The sequence below is a fragment of the Mytilus californianus genome, unplaced genomic scaffold (genome assembly GCF_021869535.1).
Source record: "Mytilus californianus isolate M0D057914Y unplaced genomic scaffold, xbMytCali1.0.p SCAF_19, whole genome shotgun sequence".
In the NCBI taxonomy this organism is placed as follows: Eukaryota; Metazoa; Mollusca; class Bivalvia; order Mytilida; family Mytilidae; genus Mytilus; species Mytilus californianus.
The window spans coordinates 6,200,281-6,220,294 of record NW_026262667.1 but is presented as its reverse complement, the minus strand read 5'-3'; the positions used below and the strand labels follow the sequence as shown (position 1 = coordinate 6,220,294).

The window sequence follows — 20,014 nt, the reverse complement described above, 5'->3', positions numbered from 1 at the left end:
CCTGATATTAAAGGATGAGATTCTGGTGGTAATCTTACTGTAACTTCTCCATGACCTACCTGATATTAAAGGATGATCTGATGGAAATCTTATTGTAACTTCTCCATTAACGACCTGATATCAAAGGATGATCTGGTGTTAATCTTATTGTAACTTCTCCATGACCTACCTGATATCAAAGGATGAGATTCTGGTGGTAATCTTATTGTAACTTCTCCATTATCTACCTGATATAAAAGGATGAGATCCTGGTGGTAATCTTATTGTAACTTCTCCATGATGACCTACCTAATATTAAAGGATGAGATTCAGGTGCTAATCTTATTGTAACTTCTCCATGACCTACCTGATATTAAAGGATGATCTGGTGCTAATCTTATTGTAACTTCTCCATGACCTACCAGATATTTAAGGATGAGATTCTGGTGCTAATCTTATTATAACTTCTCCATTACCTACCTGATATTAAAGGATGAGATTCTGGTGGTAATCTTATTGTAACTTCTCCATTACCTACCTGATATTAAAGGATGAGATTCTGGTGGTAATCTTATTGTAACTTCTCCATTACCTACCTGATATTAAAGGATGAGATTCTGGTGGTAATCTTATTGTAACTTCTCCATTACCTACCTGATATTAAAGGATGAGATTCTGGTGCTAATCTTATTATAACTTCTCCATTACCTACCTGATATTAAAGGATGAGATTCTGGTGGTATTCTTATTGTAACTTCTCCATGACCTACCTGATATTAAAGGATGAGATTCTGGTGGTAATCTTATTGTAACTTCTCCATTACCTACCTGATATTAAAGGATGAGATCCTGGTGGTAATCTTATTGTAACTTCTCCATTACCTACCTGATATTAAAGGATGAGATTCTGGTGGTAATCTTATTGTAACTTCTCCATCACCTACCTGATATTAAAGGATGAGATTCTGGTGCTAATCTTATTATAACTTCTCCATTACCTACCTGATATTAAAGGATGAGATTCTGGTGGTATTCTTATTGTAACTTCTCCATGACCTACCTGATATTAAAGGATGAGATTCTGGTGGTAATCTTATTGTAACTTCTCCATTACCTACCTGATATCAAAGGATGAGATTCTGGTGGTAATCTTATTGTAACTTCTCCATTACCTACCTGATAATAAAGGATGAGATTATGGTAGTAATCTTATTGTAACTTCTCCATTACCTACCTGATATTAAAGGATGAGATTCTGGTGGTAATCTTATTGTAACTTCTCCATTACCTACCTGATATTAAAGGATGAGATTCTGGTGGTAATCTTATTGCAACTTCTCCATAACCTACCTGATATTAAAGGATGAGATCCTGGTGGTAATCTTATTGTAACTACTCCATTACCTACCTGATAGAAAAGGATGAGATTCTGGTGGTAATCTTATTGTAACTTCTCCTTGACCTACCTGATATTAAAGGATGAGATTCGGGTGGTAATCTTACTGTAACTTCTCCATGACCTACCTGATATTAAAGGATGATCTGATGGAAATCTTATTGTAACTTCTCCATTACCTAACTGATATTAAAGGATGATCTGGTGGAAATCTTATTGTAACTTCTCCTTGACCTACCTGATATTAAAGGATGAGATTCTGGTGGTAATCTTACTGTAACTTCTCCATGACCTACCTGATATTAAAGGATGATCTGATGGAAATCTTATTGTAACTTCTCCATTACCTACCTGATAGAAAAGGATGAGATTCTGGTGGTAATCTTATTGTAACTTCTCCATTACCTACCTGATATTAAAGGATGAGATTCTGGTGGTAATCTTATTGCAACTTCTCCATAACCTACCTGATATTAAAGGATGAGATCCTGGTGGTAATCTTATTGTAACTTCTCCATTACCTACCTGATAGAAAAGGATGAGATTCTGGTGGTAATCTTATTGTAACTTCTCCTTGACCTACCAGATATTAAAGGATGAGATTCTGGTGGTAATCTTACTGTAACTTCTCCATGACCTACCTGATATTAAAGGATGATCTGATGGAAATCTTATTGTAACTTCTCCATTAACGACCTGATATCAAAGGATGATCTGGTGTTAATCTTATTGTAACTTCTCCATGACCTACCTGATATCAAAGGATGAGATTCTGGTGGTAATCTTATTGTAACTTCTCCATTACCTACCTGATATAAAAGGATGAGATCCTGGTGGTAATCTTATTGTAACTTCTCCATGATGACCTACCTAATATTAAAGGATGAGATTCAGGTGCTAATCTTATTGTAACTTCTCCATGACCTACCTGATATTAAAGGATGATCTGGTGCTAATCTTATTGTAACTTCTCCATGACCTACCAGATATTTAAGGATGAGATTCTGGTGCTAATCTTATTATAACTTCTCCATTACCTACCTGATATTAAAGGATGAGATTCTGGTGGTAATCTTATTGTAACTTCTCCATTACCTACCTGATATTAAAGGATGATATTCTGGTGGTAATCTTATTGTAACTTCTCCATTACCTACCTGATATTAAAGGATGAGATACTGGTGGTAATCTTATTGTAACTTCTCCATTACCTACCTGATATTAAAGGATGAGATTCTGGTGGTAATCTTATTGCAACTTCTCCATAACCTACCTGATATTAAAGGATGAGATCCTGGTGGTAATCTTATTGTAACTACTCCATTACCTACCTGATAGAAAAGGATGAGATTCTGGTGGTAATCTTATTGTAACTTCTCCTTGACCTACCTGATATTAAAGGATGAGATTCGGGTGGTAATCTTACTGTAACTTCTCCATGACCTACCTGATATTAAAGGATGATCTGATGGAAATCTTATTGTAACTTCTCCATTACCTAACTGATATTAAAGGATGATCTGGTGGAAATCTTATTGTAACTTCTCCTTGACCTACCTGATATTAAAGGATGAGATTCTGGTGGTAATCTTACTGTAACTTCTCCATGACCTACCTGATATTAAAGGATGATCTGATGGAAATCTTATTGTAACTTCTCCATTACCTACCTGATAGAAAAGGATGAGATTCTGGTGGTAATCTTATTGTAACTTCTCCATTACCTACCTGATATTAAAGGATGAGATTCTGGTGGTAATCTTATTGCAACTTCTCCATAACCTACCTGATATTAAAGGATGAGATCCTGGTGGTAATCTTATTGTAACTTCTCCATTACCTACCTGATAGAAAAGGATGAGATTCTGGTGGTAATCTTATTGTAACTTCTCCTTGACCTACCGGATATTAAAGGATGAGATTCTGGTGGTAATCTTACTGTAACTTCTCCATGACCTACCTGATATTAAAGGATGATCTGATGGAAATCTTATTGTAACTTCTCCATTAACGACCTGATATCAAAGGATGATCTGGTGTTAATCTTATTGTAACTTCTCCATGACCTACCTGATATCAAAGGATGAGATTCTGGTGGTAATCTTATTGTAACTTCTCCATTACCTACCTGATATAAAAGGATGAGATCCTGGTGGTAATCTTATTGTAACTTCTCCATGATGACCTACCTAATATTAAAGGATGAGATTCAGGTGCTAATCTTATTGTAACTTCTCCATGACCTACCTGATATTAAAGGATGATCTGGTGCTAATCTTATTGTAACTTCTCCATGACCTACCAGATATTTAAGGATGAGATTCTGGTGCTAATCTTATTATAACTTCTCCATTACCTACCTGATATTAAAGGATGAGATTCTGGTGGTAATCTTATTGTAACTTCTCCATTACCTACCTGATATTAAAGGATGAGATTCTGGTGGTAATCTTATTGTAACTTCTCCATTACCTACCTGATATTAAAGGATGAGATTCTGGTGGTAATCTTATTGTAACTTCTCCATTACCTACCTGATATCAAAGGATGAGAGTCTGGTGGTAATCTTATTGTAACTTCTCCATGACCTACCTGATATGAAAGGATGAAATTCTGGTGGTAATCTTATTGTAACTTCTCCATTACCTACCTGATATTAAAGGATGAGATTCTGGTGGTAATCTTATTGTAACTTCTCCATTACCTACCTGATATCAAAGGATGAGAGTCTGGTGGTAATCTTATTGTAACTTCTCCATTACCTACCTGATATTAAAGGATGAGATTCTGGTGGTAATCTTATTGTAACTTCTCCATTACCTACCTGATATTAAAGGATGAGAGTCTGGTGGTAATCTTATTGTAACTTCTCCATTACCTACCTGATATCAAAGGATGAGAGTCTGGTGGTAATCTTATTGTAACTTCTCCATGACCTACCTGATATTAAAGGATGAGATTCTGGTGGTAATCTTATTGTAACTTCTCCATGACCTACCTGATATTAAAGGATGAGATTCTGGTGGTAATCTTATTGTAACTTCTCCATGACCTACCTGATATTAAAGGATGAGATTCTGGTGGTAATCTTATTGTAACTTCTCCATTACCTACCTGATATTAAAGGATAAGATTCTGGTGGTAATCTTATTGTAACTTCTCCATTACCTACCTGATATTAAAGGATGAGATTCTGGTGATAATCTTATTGTAACTTCTCCTTGACCTACCTGATATTAAAGGATGTGATTCTGGTGGTAATCTTACTGTAACTTCTCCATGACCTACCTGATATTAAAGGATGATCTGATGGAAATCTTATTGTAACTTCTCCATTACCTACCTGATATTAAAGGATGAGATTCTGGTGGTAATCTTATTGTAACTTCTCCATTACCTACCTGATATCAAAGGATGAGAGTCTGGTGGTAATCTTATTGTAACTTCTCCATGACCTACCTGATATTAAAGGATGAGATTCTGGTGGTAATCTTATTGTAACTTCTCCATGACCTACCTGATATTAAAGAATGATCTGGTGGAAATCTTATTGTAACTTCTCCATTACCAACCTGATATCAAAGGATGATATTCTGGTGGTAATCTTATTGTAACTTCTCCATGACCTACCTGATATTAAAGGATGAGATTCTGGTGGTAATCTTATTGTAACTTCTCTATGACCTACCTGATATTAAAGGATGAGATTCTGCTGGTAATCTTATTGTAACTTCTCCATGACCTACCTGATATCAAAGGATGAGATTCTGGTGGTAATCTTATTGTAACTTCTCCATGACCTACCTGATATTAAAGGATGATCTGGTGGTATTCTTATTGTAACTTCTCCATTACCTACCTGATATTAAAGGATGAGATTCTGGTGGTAATCTTATTGTAACTTCTCCATGACCTACCTGATATTAAAGGATGATCTGGTGGTATTCTTATTGTAACTTCTCCATTACCTACCTGATATCAAAGGATGAGATTCTGGTGCTAATCTTATTGTAACTTCTCCATTACCTACCTGATATTAAAGGATGAGATTCTGGTGGTAATCTTATTGTAACTTCTCCATGACCTACCTGATATTAAAGGATGAGATTCTGGTGGTAATCTTATTGTAACTTCTCCATGACCTACCTGATATTAAAGGATGAGATCCTGGTGGTAATCTTATTGTAACTTCTCCATTACCTACCTGATATAAAAGGATGAGATTCTGGTGGTTATCTTATTGTAACTTCTCCATGACCTACCTGATATAAAAGGATGAGATTCTGGTGGTAATCTTATTGTAACTTCTCCATGACCTACCTGATATTAAAGGATGAGAATCTGGTGCTAATCTTATTGTAACTCCTCCATGACCTACCTGATATTAAAGGATGAGATTCTGGTGCAAATCTTATTGTAACTTCTCCATGACCTACCTGATATTAAAGGATGAGATCCTGGTGGCAATCTTATTGTAACTTCTCCATGATGACCTACCTAATATTAAAGGATGAGATTCAGGTGCTAATCTTATTGTAACTTCTCCATGACCTACCTGATATTAAAGGATGATCTGGTGCTAATCTTATTGTAACTTCTCCATGACCTACCAGATATTTAAGGATGAGATTCTGGTGCTAATCTTATTGTAACTTCTCCATTACCTACCTGATATTAAAGGATGATATTCTGGTGGTAATCTTACTGTAACTTCTCCATGACCTACCAGATATTTAAGGATGAGATTCTGGTGCTAATCTTATTGTAACTTCTCCATTACCTACCTGATATTAAAGGATGAGATTCAGGTGCTAATCTTATTGTAACTTCTCCATGACCTACCTGATATTAAAGGATGATCTGGTGCTAATCTTATTGTAACTTCTCCATGACCTACCAGATATTTAAGGATGAGATTCTGGTGCTAATCTTATTGTAACTTCTCCATTACCTACCTGATATTAAAGGATGTGATTCTGGTGGTAATCTTACTGTAACTTCTCCATGACCTACCTGATATTAAAGGATGATCTGATGGAAATCTTACTGTAACTTCTCCATTACCTACCTGATATTAAAGGATGATCTGGTGGAAATCTTATTGTAACTTCTCCATTACCAACCTGATATCAAAGGATGATATTCTGGTGGTAATCTTATTGTAACTTCTCCATTACCTATCTGATATCAAAGGATGATATTCTGGTGGTAATCTTATTGTAACTTCTCCATTACCTATCTGATATTAAAGGATGAGATTCTGGTGGTAATCTTATTATAACTTCTCCATGACCTACCTGATATTAAAGGATGAGATTCTGGTGGTAATCTTATTGTAACTTCTCCATTACCTACCTGATATCAAAGGATGAGATTCTGGTGGTAATCTTATTGTAACTTCTCCATTACCTACCTGATATTAAAGGATGAGATTCTGGTGGTAATCTTATTGTAACTTCTCCATTACCTACCTGATATTAAAGGATGAGATTCTGGTGGTAATCTTATTGTAACTTCTCCTTGACCTACCTGATATTAAAGGATGTGATTCTGGTGGTAATCTTACTGTAACTTCTCCATGACCTACCTGATATTAAAGGATGATCTGATGGAAATCTTATTGTAACTTCTCCATTACCTACCTGATATTAAAGGATGAGATTCTGGTGGTAATCTTATTGTAACTTCTCCATGACCTACCTGATATTAAAGGATGATCTGGTGGTATTCTTATTGTAACTTCTCCATTACCTACCTGATATCAAAGGATGAGATTCTGGTGCTAATCTTATTGTAACTTCTCCATTACCTACCTGATATTAAAGGATGAGATTCTGGTGGTAATCTTATTGTAACTTCTCCATGACCTACCTGATATTAAAGGATGAGATTCTGGTGGTAATCTTATTGTAACTTCTCCATGACCTACCTGATATTAAAGGATGAGATCCTGGTGGTAATCTTATTGTAACTTCTCCATTACCTACCTGATATAAAAGGATGAGATTCTGGTGGTAATCTTATTGTAACTTCTCCATGACCTACCTGATATAAAAGGATGAGATTCTGGTGGTAATCTTATTGTAACTTCTCCATGACCTACCTGATATTAAAGGATGAGAATCTGGTGCTAATCTTATTGTAACTCCTCCATGACCTACCTGATATTAAAGGATGAGATTCTGGTGCAAATCTTATTGTAACTTCTCCATGACCTACCTGATATTAAAGGATGAGATCCTGGTGGCAATCTTATTGTAACTTCTCCATGATGACCTACCTAATATTAAAGGATGAGATTCAGGTGCTAATCTTATTGTAACTTCTCCATGACCTACCTGATATTAAAGGATGATCTGGTGCTAATCTTATTGTAACTTCTCCATGACCTACCAGATATTTAAGGATGAGATTCTGGTGCTAATCTTATTGTAACTTCTCCATTACCTACCTGATATTAAAGGATGATATTCTGGTGGTAATCTTACTGTAACTTCTCCATGACCTACCAGATATTTAAGGATGAGATTCTGGTGCTAATCTTATTGTAACTTCTCCATTACCTACCTGATATTAAAGGATGAGATTCAGGTGCTAATCTTATTGTAACTTCTCCATGACCTACCTGATATTAAAGGATGATCTGGTGCTAATCTTATTGTAACTTCTCCATGACCTACCAGATATTTAAGGATGAGATTCTGGTGCTAATCTTATTGTAACTTCTCCATTACCTACCTGATATTAAAGGATGTGATTCTGGTGGTAATCTTACTGTAACTTCTCCATGACCTACCAGATATTTAAGGATGAGATTCTGGTGCTAATCTTATTGTAACTTCTCCATTACCTACCTGATATTAAAGGATGAGATTCAGGTGCTAATCTTATTGTAACTTCTCCATGACCTACCTGATATTAAAGGATGATCTGGTGCTAATCTTATTGTAACTTCTCCATGACCTACCAGATATTTAAGGATGAGATTCTGGTGCTAATCTTACTGTAACTTCTCCATGACCTACCTGATATTAAAGGATGATCTGATGGAAATCTTACTGTAACTTCTCCATTACCTACCTGATATTAAAGGATGATCTGGTGGAAATCTTATTGTAACTTCTCCATTACCAACCTGATATCAAAGGATGATATTCTGGTGGTAATCTTATTGTAACTTCTCCATTACCTATCTGATATCAAAGGATGATATTCTGGTGGTAATCTTATTGTAACTTCTCCATTACCTATCTGATATTAAAGGATGAGATTCTGGTGGTAATCTTATTATAACTTCTCCATGACCTACCTGATATTAAAGGATGAGATTCTGGTGGTAATCTTATTGTAACTTCTCCATTACCTACCTGATATCAAAGGATGAGATTCTGGTGGTAATCTTATTGTAACTTCTCCATTACCTACCTGATATTAAAGGATGAGATTCTGGTGGTAATCTTATTGTAACTTCTCCATTACCTACCTGATATTAAAGGATGAGATTCTGGTGGTAATCTTATTGTAACTTCTCCATTTCCAGTGTCAGGGTCAACTGATGTCATAGAAGTCAAATGGAAGTTTTGGAAATAATCAAGATTACGTCTGAAATAATATTCTCTGATTATTATGGTATGTTTTATTTCAGGAGTCAGTTATCATATTTGTTATTAAAAATAGATATATTATTTTCTATGACAAGATTCAGTGTTATAACATCTATTTCCAAAATAACCTCTGATATGTGTTCACTGTTAGCGGAAGGAGAATTTTTGAAGTTGTAAAGTTGCTCTTCCAACAGTAATTAATATAAGTCCTGTTACCCTGGAACAACAAACCATATAACTTCCAAATCAAAAGGAAGCTTTTTTCCATCAATTTAGTATTCAATAAAAGTTACTTGTTGTTTGATCAAAGGATTCTCCAGTCTTTAGTATGACATCTGAACAGACAGATGGACATTGTTATACCATAAAACATTCTGTCAATGATGGACATATAAAAACAACACAATAAAATATCTATAACCTTTAAAATGTAAGCTCCAAACTTTGAATTTATATGGAAAATTTGAATAATCTGAAAATATAATGAAACTTTAAAGAGACTTACTGTTTAGCATCTCCTTGACAGATCTCCAGTGATGGATCATTGTACAGGAATCTTGCATCCCATTGCTCATTTATACTGACTTGGTAAATTCTTATCAAATGTTAAGGATCAATATTTGTATTTATATTTATTCATTCAACAAAAATGTTTTTGTGTGTTTTTTGTTCCCCTTTTTATATAGTGCAATAAATCCAATCTTATATTTGTTGTCTTCAACGGATTTGATATGCTGTTAGTCGATCAGTTGAAAACTACTGTTTTTTGCATTTATCATATATACTTCTACATAATTCAGACTTTCAATATAGAAGTCTAAAAAAATGCAGATATAGGGATGTTCAAAATTGTCAAAAAAGAAAACTTTAGCAAATTCTTTACGTTATTATTTTCCATATTTCTCTTTTTTACCAATCAATAATTTGTCTTCTTTTATTTCTGGGTACATAGTGGTGAATCACAATTAGGCAAATAATAATTTAGAGAACACTAGGATGTCATAATTTAGGTTATAACAGTAAATAAAAAAATTAAATATTGAGACTGTTGAACTGCATTTATGAACTGTGAACGGGAGAAAACAGAATGGATTCTCTATTGATTTTCTGAGCTTATCAATGTGTAGAATTAGCTGGGAGCTCACAAACTAAGAAGAAAATTGGCTGCCCAGTTCATACTTTAATATATCAAAAACAGAATATTCTATTTAAATCTTGTTGATGTTAATATAAATAAGAAGATGTGGTATGAGTGTCAATGAGACAACTCTCCATCCAAGTCACAATGTATAAAAAGTTAACAATTATAGGTCAAAGTACAGCCTGCTTGTAAAGAAGTAATGGCATGTATATGGACATTTTACTTTACAAACATACATAATACACAAGAATACACTGACATTCATGACATTAACAACAATATAAATCAAATTATCAATACATGATTAAGATCAGCAAACTACTGGTGCTATTTTATCCTGTTCGAATAATCCAATTGTTTTAATGTTACCTCATCTTTTTAATAATAATCTAACCAATGAAAAAAGAACCGACTTCACATAAACAGCTCTTATGTATATTTTTTTACTTGTTCCTAAGGATACAAAATGATTATAGAATGTTATACAGTTGGTCTAGTAAATTATGAATTAAATAATTAAAGGATATTACATTGTTTACTGTTAATCTTGACTCTTCTAAGGTTTGGAACCAGTGGATGAATGGCTAGCTCTACATATCCCTGAAGACACAAAGAAATAAACTTTAAAATGCAGCATTACTGTAAAGAAAATTAAACTTTATGAAAGTGTAAGATGGTAAAATTTGACCATTTGCGGTATAATTGTGGTTATTTTAGATCTGAATACATGTACTTGCATATTAATTTATGCCAAATCCAGTGTCCAATTGTCAAAAAACTATGGAATGGTTTTTACTTATAGTTGTATAACAAGGATGTTACAAAATTAAGCACCTGTAAGGCTTAAAATAAAAGTAAATGTACTCACCACAACTGATCTTCTGTTAAAGTTAATTGCTCTTATGCACAAAGTCTGATGAGCTGCAGAAAAAAATCAAAGTGCTTGTGAGCAAGGGTAAAGATTGCTTTCATTTTGCAATTTTGTGAATTTAAACATTGAATTGTAATTGGAGTTATCTTCCTTTATTCATAATTGCACATTGTAGTTGAGAGATTCATACAGCATGCATAACTTATGTATTTTTTTAATAAAGAAAGTTTTCTTGACAAGTATGATAATTCAAATGCACATCACATTAAGACTTGAATATCTAATTATAACATGTCATTAATAAATTGCTTGACATTGACTGGATAGGATCTAAAGAATGATCACATAACTGCATTATTATGTTTGAACTATCAAAGGTAATGATAATCCTTGGGACTATGTTGGAAGATTTAAATATCAAGTCAGTACCATAGGGTATTGATTGCATTTCATGCAATCTTTACCCAAAAACTGTTTGACATTTTTTAGTATGGATTTGTAATACAATAATTTGCATCATCAATTTAAGGAAGCATTTGATTTATTGTGAATATATTAGGTATTTTCTCACTAAATATTGTATAAGTTTTCCTTCTTATTTGAGCATAGTTATATGCCATCTTTGCAATGTTATTTCTTTCTCTGCAAGTTGATCTTATCCTTATTATGACTAAATAAGTGAACCAACACCTTCTGGAGTACAAGCTGGCAGGATGGGTTATTATGACTGATATATTTACCATATACATTGTACATGTATGTATAGTGTGTACTATCATAATACATTAATTCATAAATTTAATAATAGATTATAACAAAGATTTATGCTTTTTTTGTTGAACTGCATAAGTTTACCTTTAATTTACATTCAGTATTCTCGAAAAGTGGTGGTCAGAAAGTTTTAACCACCAAAATTTTGCAAACAGCCAACACAATTTTAGTATTTTGCAATAGAAATTATAGTGAGGACCAGCAGATTTTCTTCAAGGGCTACCAGGGGAAAAAAAGATTTCGAGAACTTAAATACAATACTGTATAAAACCAAATAACACTTATCATGATGATGTATTTATATGAGGACAAAGTCCTCAATAACAGTGGAAAATCAATATAAAGATCAATAAACTAATGAATCAAAAATAGTTAACTTTTTAATCTGACTTTCGCATAATTTGCGTAGAAATCCTTTCCAGTATCATTTCTATCAGGACTTTACATAAAACATTCTCACAGCTGTTTGAGTGATGTTTTGCAGATACAGAACACATTTATTTCATAAAATTTGTTACATTCACCTTACACACTGACACAAAAAATTTGTGTGTAAGATGAATGTAATAAATTTAGAAAAATTGAGAAATTTGTATTTATAAGTATTGTTACATCTGGAACTCATTGTGGAAGCAATATTTAAATACAACATAGTCAAAATCATCCCTTTTTGCCTGTGTGTCTACAACTGACATGACTGAATTCATACACTTGACCTTGTGCTCTCCCGTATTTTAAGACAATAAACACAGCAGTAAGGAACGTAATGATTCTTTTTACTTCTGCATGTATTTGGACTTTCTTTTCAGAGATTCCATGTCATCTTTTCGGTCGCTTTTCAAAGCTACACTTTCATTTCCATCATTCTTATCAAGACCGTCATCTTCGTCTGAAGATATTCCTAACACTGGATGTCAAGCTATAGTCAGTGAAGTGCTTTAAACAATGATGATTCCAATATTACAAGCGTCCTTTAACATGTTTAAACCTGATCCACAAATTTTATACCAATTTTGGATTATAAGAAATCTATTACATATTTGCATACTAAAATAATGTTTATTTCAGGATTGGAGGTAAACCGTAGATTTTTGCCTGCTTATCGTAATTAATTCGTATTTGAACACAAAAATTTTGCAAAAAATACAGACAATCAATAATAATAATAATAATAATAAATTCTTTATTTAAAGAGGGTAAACTCAGTTAGTTACAATAAACTAATCTTCCCTGAGGCCCTCACATACAAATTACAATACAATCAAATAAACTGCTTCGCTGAGCGCAGCTAGATACGCCCGCAGAGGTCCGACCCTGAACAGTTGGGGCAGAAATGGACACAATATTCAAGCTTGATTCAGGTCTGAATTTGGATTGTAATTAAATATTTGACATATTATAGGTTTCTGAATAAATGTATTCAAAGAACTTTTATTGGTTATATGAATTGAATTTATATTCAATTAAAAATTTCTTGCTGTTGTGCAACACTTAGTAAATCTGTTGTCAAGACTATAAACAAATAAAGTTCAATTAATTCTCAATGCCATATTAGAAATTTATGAAAATAAAAAGGGAGCTTACATCAATAGATATAAACAATTCACCAAAGTTTCATAAGAATTGGTGACAGCATTTTTGAGTTATTGTCTGAAAACTGGAAAATCACCCTTTTTTTAATGAATAAAACCCCATAACTCAGAAATGTTAAATGTAAAATTTATAAAATTCTAAAGGGAGTTTACATCAATACATACAAACAATTCACCAAAGTTTCATAAGAATTGCTGAAAGCATTTTTGAGTTTTTGTCCGAAAACTGAAAAATCCCCCCTTTTTTTATGGATAAAACCCTGTAACTCGGAAACGTAAAATCTAAAATTTATAAAAATCAAAAGAGAGCTCATGTTAATAGATATAAACAATTCACCACAATTTCTTGCAAGTTGGTGAAAGCATTCTTGACTTATTGTCTGAAAACTGGAAAATCCCCCTTTTTTTAATGAATAAAACCCCATAACTCGGAAACGTAAAATCTAAATTTTATAAAAACGAAAGGGAGCTCACGTCAATAGATATAAACAATTCACCAAAGTTTTATGCAAATTGGTTAAAGCATTCTTGAGTTAATGTCCGACATGTTGACGACGGAAAGACGGACGGACAGACGGACGGACGGACGGACGGACAACGGTATACCATAATACGTCCCGTAAACGGGCGTATAAAAACAGATATTTACACATAGTTAATTTACAGTCAATTAGTTCAATGTAATATTACTAACATGATAAGATATAAGGCTGTTCAAGATGTACATGTAGTCAAAAAATCAAATACAAATATAAATAAAAGAATATACAAATACATTGTAGAAAACATAATCTTATCAGGACTGTGTTAAGTACTTCTTGATACTTTGTTTAAAAGTATAAGTGTTTTGAGCTTTACGCATTTTGTTTGGTAGTCCATTCCATAACACTGATCCAGAATAAACAAAAGATTTCTTAAATAGCTCAGCTTTTGGCTTAGGAACTATCAGATTACCTTGAGTGACGCCTCTCAGGGAGTAAGGATTATTATCTGATTTCAGTTTAAACTTTTGAACTAGGTACATTGGTGCTTCCATACGCATACATTTATATAGAAGTAAATATTTGTGGTATTTTATTATATTGTCAACTGTCATCCACCCAAGTTCTTTAAATAAGGGGGCTGAGGGGGATAAAGGAACTGCATCTAGAATTAATCTTGCTGCCCTTTTTTGGAGTTTTAAAATTCTTGCTATCCCTTCATTTTTACATTCACCCCAAATAATACAGCAGTAGTCAATCAGGGGCAGAATATACCCATTGTAATATGTTTTCCTTGCATTTATATCTAAAAATTTCAAGTAAACAGATCTGCTCCCGAATTTGAGTGCCATTTTCACTTATTTGAAATTTCTTTTCCAATGGAATATCTCCAATTGGGGAATATTGTGTAGCTGACATGGATGATGAATAAATGTCATTAGAAGTAGCACCAAAACTAATGATACTAAAATTTAAATGTTGGTAAAAAAAAAGTAATGTAATTCCAGGTTTAGTTAAAGATATCTACCCAATTTAAACGGCCTTTGTCCATCTACTTTGCCATCTTTCTTCATTATTGAATAGAAATGTTCCTTTGTTTGATCATGACATAAGCACGATTTTGAATATTTACATCACATCAACAAAAACAATAATATTGTCCATGGGCGCCGCCATTAAATTGGTCGTACTAGTCTCGTATCACATACTTTATTTGTTGTCATGATGAATTAGATTTGCCACAGTTAAAATGTGATTTTGATATTTTCAAAATTATTTTAGTATGCAAATATGTAATAGATTTCATATAATCCAATTTTTTAAGGTGAGTTTGTATTTTCGAACTAAACTAGCTTTACATGCTGATGTCAAACGAAGTCTGACAACTCACACGTCTCATCCCACGTTAAAGGGACTTTTTTTAGGCAAACTCAACCATAAGGACAAACTTATATAATAGTAACACACATAAGAGATGGCCAGCCCAAGAACAAGACGTGTGCTGAAGGATTTAAAGCTAAAAGATGATAACAGTGTATTATTTTTGTGTATTCTTACTGTAGTTTACAGCCCATGATCCAATTTATTTTCAATTTTCATACATTTTATTACTTTCCTATGATTGAAACATCTATTTTCAACTTGGCCCTCTTACTTGCTCTCAACTTGATGTGAAATTCCTCATCCCTGCTTTCAATTTTTTTTCGGAGTGCTATATATTTCCATCATTTCTAGGCATTACTAATTAATACAACATGTATGTACCGTACCCTATTTGCTGTTTCAATACACCTTATTGCTATTTGGAAATCTACGCCGGTTGACCCGAGAATCTGCACCGCTTGAACTTTTGACGTCATACAACAATCACTTTTCCATTGTGGCGTCAGATATTTTCTATTGTGACGTCAAAATTTTACGGGAACCTTTGTGATGTCCAGTGATGGCGGACAAATATCGATAAGATGTATGCTCAACATATGGAAATTTAATAGAAAAGCCTTTCCCCTTGTACACTTATATATGAGAATTCAGTACTTAATAGATAGAAGATAACTGCACGCAGTGCTACGAATGATGTCCCTAAAACAAGTTTTTAAAAATATAGATATAAATGTAAGCTAAAAACAAGCATAAATATGGACATATTCAAGTAAAACATATAATGTTATATAAGATGGTAAACAAAATGCTAATTGAGTTTCAGGGAAAATCCCCCTGATGTTAATATTATAATGGAGAGTTGTTAACTCTGATTAAAAACACACTGACATGGCTTTTTCTTTCGATTCCAAGTAGAAAAATTAGTGGTTTAACTATTAAACCATATTTTAATGCCATAAAATGTTATCTGAAACAAACACTTGAAGACTGTGTGTCTTTGTTTACAAAGATGATAACGTCATCACTAAAAATCAATAAAATGCAGAATCTGTTTACCTTTCTGAGGCAGTTGAGATCACCCCTGGTTTTTGACAGGGTTTGTGTTTTCCTCAGTCGATAGTTTTTCGCTGAAGTCTTTTGTTTGTCTTCATTTGTTTTAAATTTAACAGTTATCATGTTTATCCATACTATTTAGTTAAATCTGTAGATATCTATCAGAACTTTGATATGTAATTTACAGTGCTCACAAATTTGAATTTCTTTACTTATAAATGAAAAATTGCAGTTTCTTCAACTTTGTAAAAATGAAAAATTATAGATTATGAAAGCAACTGGGAGACAAGATATTGATTTTGGCCGATTGAAAAAGCCAAGAGATGGACAGGAATGCAAATTCTTCGCCCTAGTCGCCAAGGAGAATTAGCCCTGTGTATTCATCAAGAATTATAGAATATGTCTACATTTAACTTTATTGTGGCTGAAATATTTGTTATGTACCAACATGTCTAGTTTTGTCTTCTGATGTTAGTGTTCTATGATAAACAGAAGTACTCCTAAGCCTTTTTCAACTTGTGCTGATGTTTTTTTTAAACTTTTTCAAAACAAATAAAAAAAAATTACCCAAAAAGATGGTTGATGATCCATCTGCCATTAATTATGGTTGTCAGTTTTATCACTGTTATAAAAACTTCCAAACTTTGATGAAGTGTTTTATTTGACATTAAGGGAAGACTGAAGTTATATAATTATTTAAATTTTATGAATTATTTTACAGACAGACATTCACTTCCATTGGCATTTTAGCTAAAAGTGTCATTTTATAGTCAATTCCAAGTTCATCAGTAATGGCCCAGATATTGTATGAACTCTGGAGGACTTTAACAAGGTGGTAAAAAAAGCTGAAAATTCCAACAAAATAAATGGTGTGGCACTTAACTTGGGTGACATTAGAGATTTAAAAATAGTTTTATTATAGTTTAAAATGTATATTCAATTTTCATTCTGTAGAGTAAAGCTTTAATTTCCAAACGTTAACACTGAAACTGAAAGATTGTTCACTTTCATGTAAAATTACTTATGTAAAACAACTGATATAGTGTTACTTTAAGTAATGCAATCTATATAAACTTTATTTTAGACATGCTTTGAATGTGGAGGACACAATCCCCAGTGGGTTAGTGTGACTTATGGAATATGGATCTGTTTGGAATGTTCAGGCAAACACAGAGGACTAGGTGTCCATTTAAGGTAAATTTATAAAGAATGGTAGTGAATGGTTGAAGAATTGTTAAACTATGAATAATTGAATGATATTTTTTCCTTAAATATCTGGTGACCATGGTGGTAGGAAAGAATGGATATGGATAAAATGTATGCAAAAAAAATCTCAGGGGTCGACTGTAGGTTGTTTAGAAATTCGAAATTTTTAGAAATTCTTTCTACGAAGGGATTAAAACAATTGTATTAAATTATGAATAAAGGCATTCCAATTAATTAGGGATACATGCTATTTATCATTAGTCCCCTACCGACGAAGTGGAAGGGGACTTTAGGTTTGCACTCTGTCCGTCTGTCTGTCTGTCCATCCGTCAGTCCGGCAAATCAGTTCACCACACTTTTTTTCTTCGTGCATAAAGATATTGATTTGATATTTGATATTTGGTATATAGTTTTATCATGACAAGTTACAGATCAAGTTCGAATTTTGTTCTGGTCTGATGATTTTGTCCAGAGTTATGGTCCTTGGACTTAATAATTCACGAAAATAATCAGTTTTTCACACTTTTTTTCGTCATGCTTGAAGATATTGACTTGATATTTGTTATATAGTTTACACCATGACAAGTTATAGATCAAGTTAGCATTTTGTTCCATGGACTTAGTAAATTCACTCAGATATTCAGTTTTCTGCACATTTTTTCGTCATGCTTGAAGATATTGATTTGATAATTGGTACATGTATATAGAGTTACCATGACAAGTTACAGATCTATTTTGAATTTTGTTCTGGTCTGATAATTTTGTGCAGAGTTATGGTCCTTGGACTTGATAATTCATGAAATTAATCAGTTTTTCACACTTTTTTATGTCGTGCTTGAAGATATTGACTTGATATTTGTTATATAGTTTACACCATGACAAGGCATAGATCAAGTTAGCATTTTGTTCCTATACAATGAATTTTTAAATGGTAGGGGACTATGTATTGCCATGCAATACTCTCAGAATGCTTGTTGTTATAGAATCTTAGAAATGATCACTGACAGTAAGTAATTCAGTCATATCTGAAATTGGTGGCACATACTTTTTATTTCACTAATTTTTAATTTTCATACTGATAAGCATAACAAAAAGGTTAGATTTTAAGTGTTTCGTTTTGTCTTGAATTTAGTGTACTCGTAGACAATAAGTTAACTGGATTGAGATGCTAATGCAACTTTATGATCAAATTATAACATTCAGAGTTTTATTTTTCATTTCTTTGTATATATTTATAGTCAGTTAGACCCAGTTTTATGTTTGTGAACACCACTATATACATGATATAATATAAAAATAAGGAGATGAGGTATGATTGCCAATGAGACAACTATCCATTAAAGTTCAAATAAAGTGGATGTAAGCAATTATAGGCAACCATACGGCCTTCAACAATGAGAAAAACCCATACCGTATAGTCATCTATAAAAGGCCCCAACATGATAAATATGAAACAATTCAATTGAGAAAACTAACGGCCTAATTTATAACAAAACAATTAATGAAAAACAAATATGACAGACATGAACCAACGACAACCACTGAACTACAGGCTCCTGATCATGACTTGGGACAGTCACATAAAGAATGTTGCGGGGTTAAACATGTTTGTGAGCGCTAAACCCTCCCCCTAACTTGGGACATTGGTGTAACAGCACAACATAAGAACAAACTATAAAAATCAGTTGAAAAAGGCTTAACTCATCAGATCGATACAAAGCAGAAAAACATCAAACATAAACACAGAGTGGACGTGGCAGGGTATTTGTCCACCCCTCATCCCTAACAACAAAAAGGACACTAAGTACAGATCTGAGAGTACTCGCAGTAACTGGGTTTATTTTCTTTAATTTGTTATTCTTGTAACTGTTAAATAGTCTTTAGTACAAAGGTATTTTAAATCAATGATCTATTTACTCATGACCACATCAAACGCTGATGAGACACAGGGTTCCAATGCAGGGTTCAATATATCACAGGTTTACATCTTTTGTTTTATTTTTATTTTAGTTTTGTTAGGTCTGTTTCAATGGATAAATGGAAAGATATTGAGTTAGAAAAGATGAAAGCTGGTGGAAACAGAAATGCCAAAAACTTCTTCAAATCCCAATCAGATTATGATCCTGGTATGACTTTACAAGAAAAATACAATTCTAAAGCAGCAGCATTGTACAGAGATAAGGTAAACAGGTTATTTATAAAGGAAATTCATTTTTCTTTGTTGCTGTGTTTATTTAAATGTTTGTAGTAATATTTGTGTGTCACTATTGATATTTAGTGTGTCACTAGTAATATTTAGTGTGTCACTAGTAATATATGTATCTAGTGTGTTACTAGTTATATATGTTGTGTCCAACAGTGTTTTCTCGGTTGCTAGGCCAATTCCTTGATTTACACCTAAGACAATTTTTATGCTGCCGCCGTAGCGGAGGGACATTAAGTGTTACCCTTGTGTGTCCGTCCATCCCCTATGTCCCCAAAATTGGTTTCTTTTCTCTAACTTTAGTTTGCCTCAACCAAATGTAATAAAACTTAT

The 20,014-nt window shown here is 33.1% G+C and overlaps 2 protein-coding genes and 1 long non-coding RNA gene across 4 annotated transcripts in view; 1 reads left to right on the top strand and 2 right to left on the bottom strand.

The window, feature by feature from the left end:
* Positions 1 to 9,570, bottom strand: part of LOC127727159 (transcription initiation factor TFIID subunit 2-like) — a 46,093-nt gene extending 36,523 nt beyond the window's left edge. Inside the window, exons 1-2 of the mRNA XM_052234608.1 lie at positions 9,485 to 9,570; positions 8,859 to 8,977 (exon numbers count right to left, since the gene is read on the bottom strand). Of these exons, the coding sequence (XP_052090568.1) occupies positions 8,859 to 8,937 (79 nt within the window). The 5' untranslated portion in view covers positions 8,938 to 8,977; positions 9,485 to 9,570. The remainder of the gene's footprint in view (positions 1 to 8,858; positions 8,978 to 9,484) is intronic.
* Positions 9,571 to 10,647: 1,077 nt separating this feature from the next.
* Positions 10,648 to 14,944, bottom strand: LOC127727160 (uncharacterized). Its single transcript, XR_007993809.1, has 3 exons — positions 14,864 to 14,944; positions 10,989 to 11,041; positions 10,648 to 10,720 (listed from the first exon to the last, which is right to left on the bottom strand). It is a non-coding gene; the product is annotated as an uncharacterized LOC127727160 (long non-coding RNA).
* A 248-nt stretch (positions 14,945 to 15,192) lies between these two features.
* The window catches only part of LOC127727157 (ADP-ribosylation factor GTPase-activating protein 1-like), a 41,181-nt gene continuing 36,359 nt past the window's right edge, over positions 15,193 to 20,014 (top strand). Inside the window, exons 1-3 of one of the 2 annotated variants that reach the window (XM_052234606.1) lie at positions 15,193 to 15,370; positions 17,357 to 17,466; positions 19,489 to 19,660. In XM_052234606.1, coding sequence (XP_052090566.1) covers positions 15,311 to 15,370; positions 17,357 to 17,466; positions 19,489 to 19,660 — 342 coding nt within the window. In that variant the 5' untranslated portion in view covers positions 15,193 to 15,310. The remainder of the gene's footprint in view (positions 15,371 to 17,356; positions 17,467 to 19,488; positions 19,661 to 20,014) is intronic. The other variant, XM_052234607.1, reaches the window with a different exon arrangement.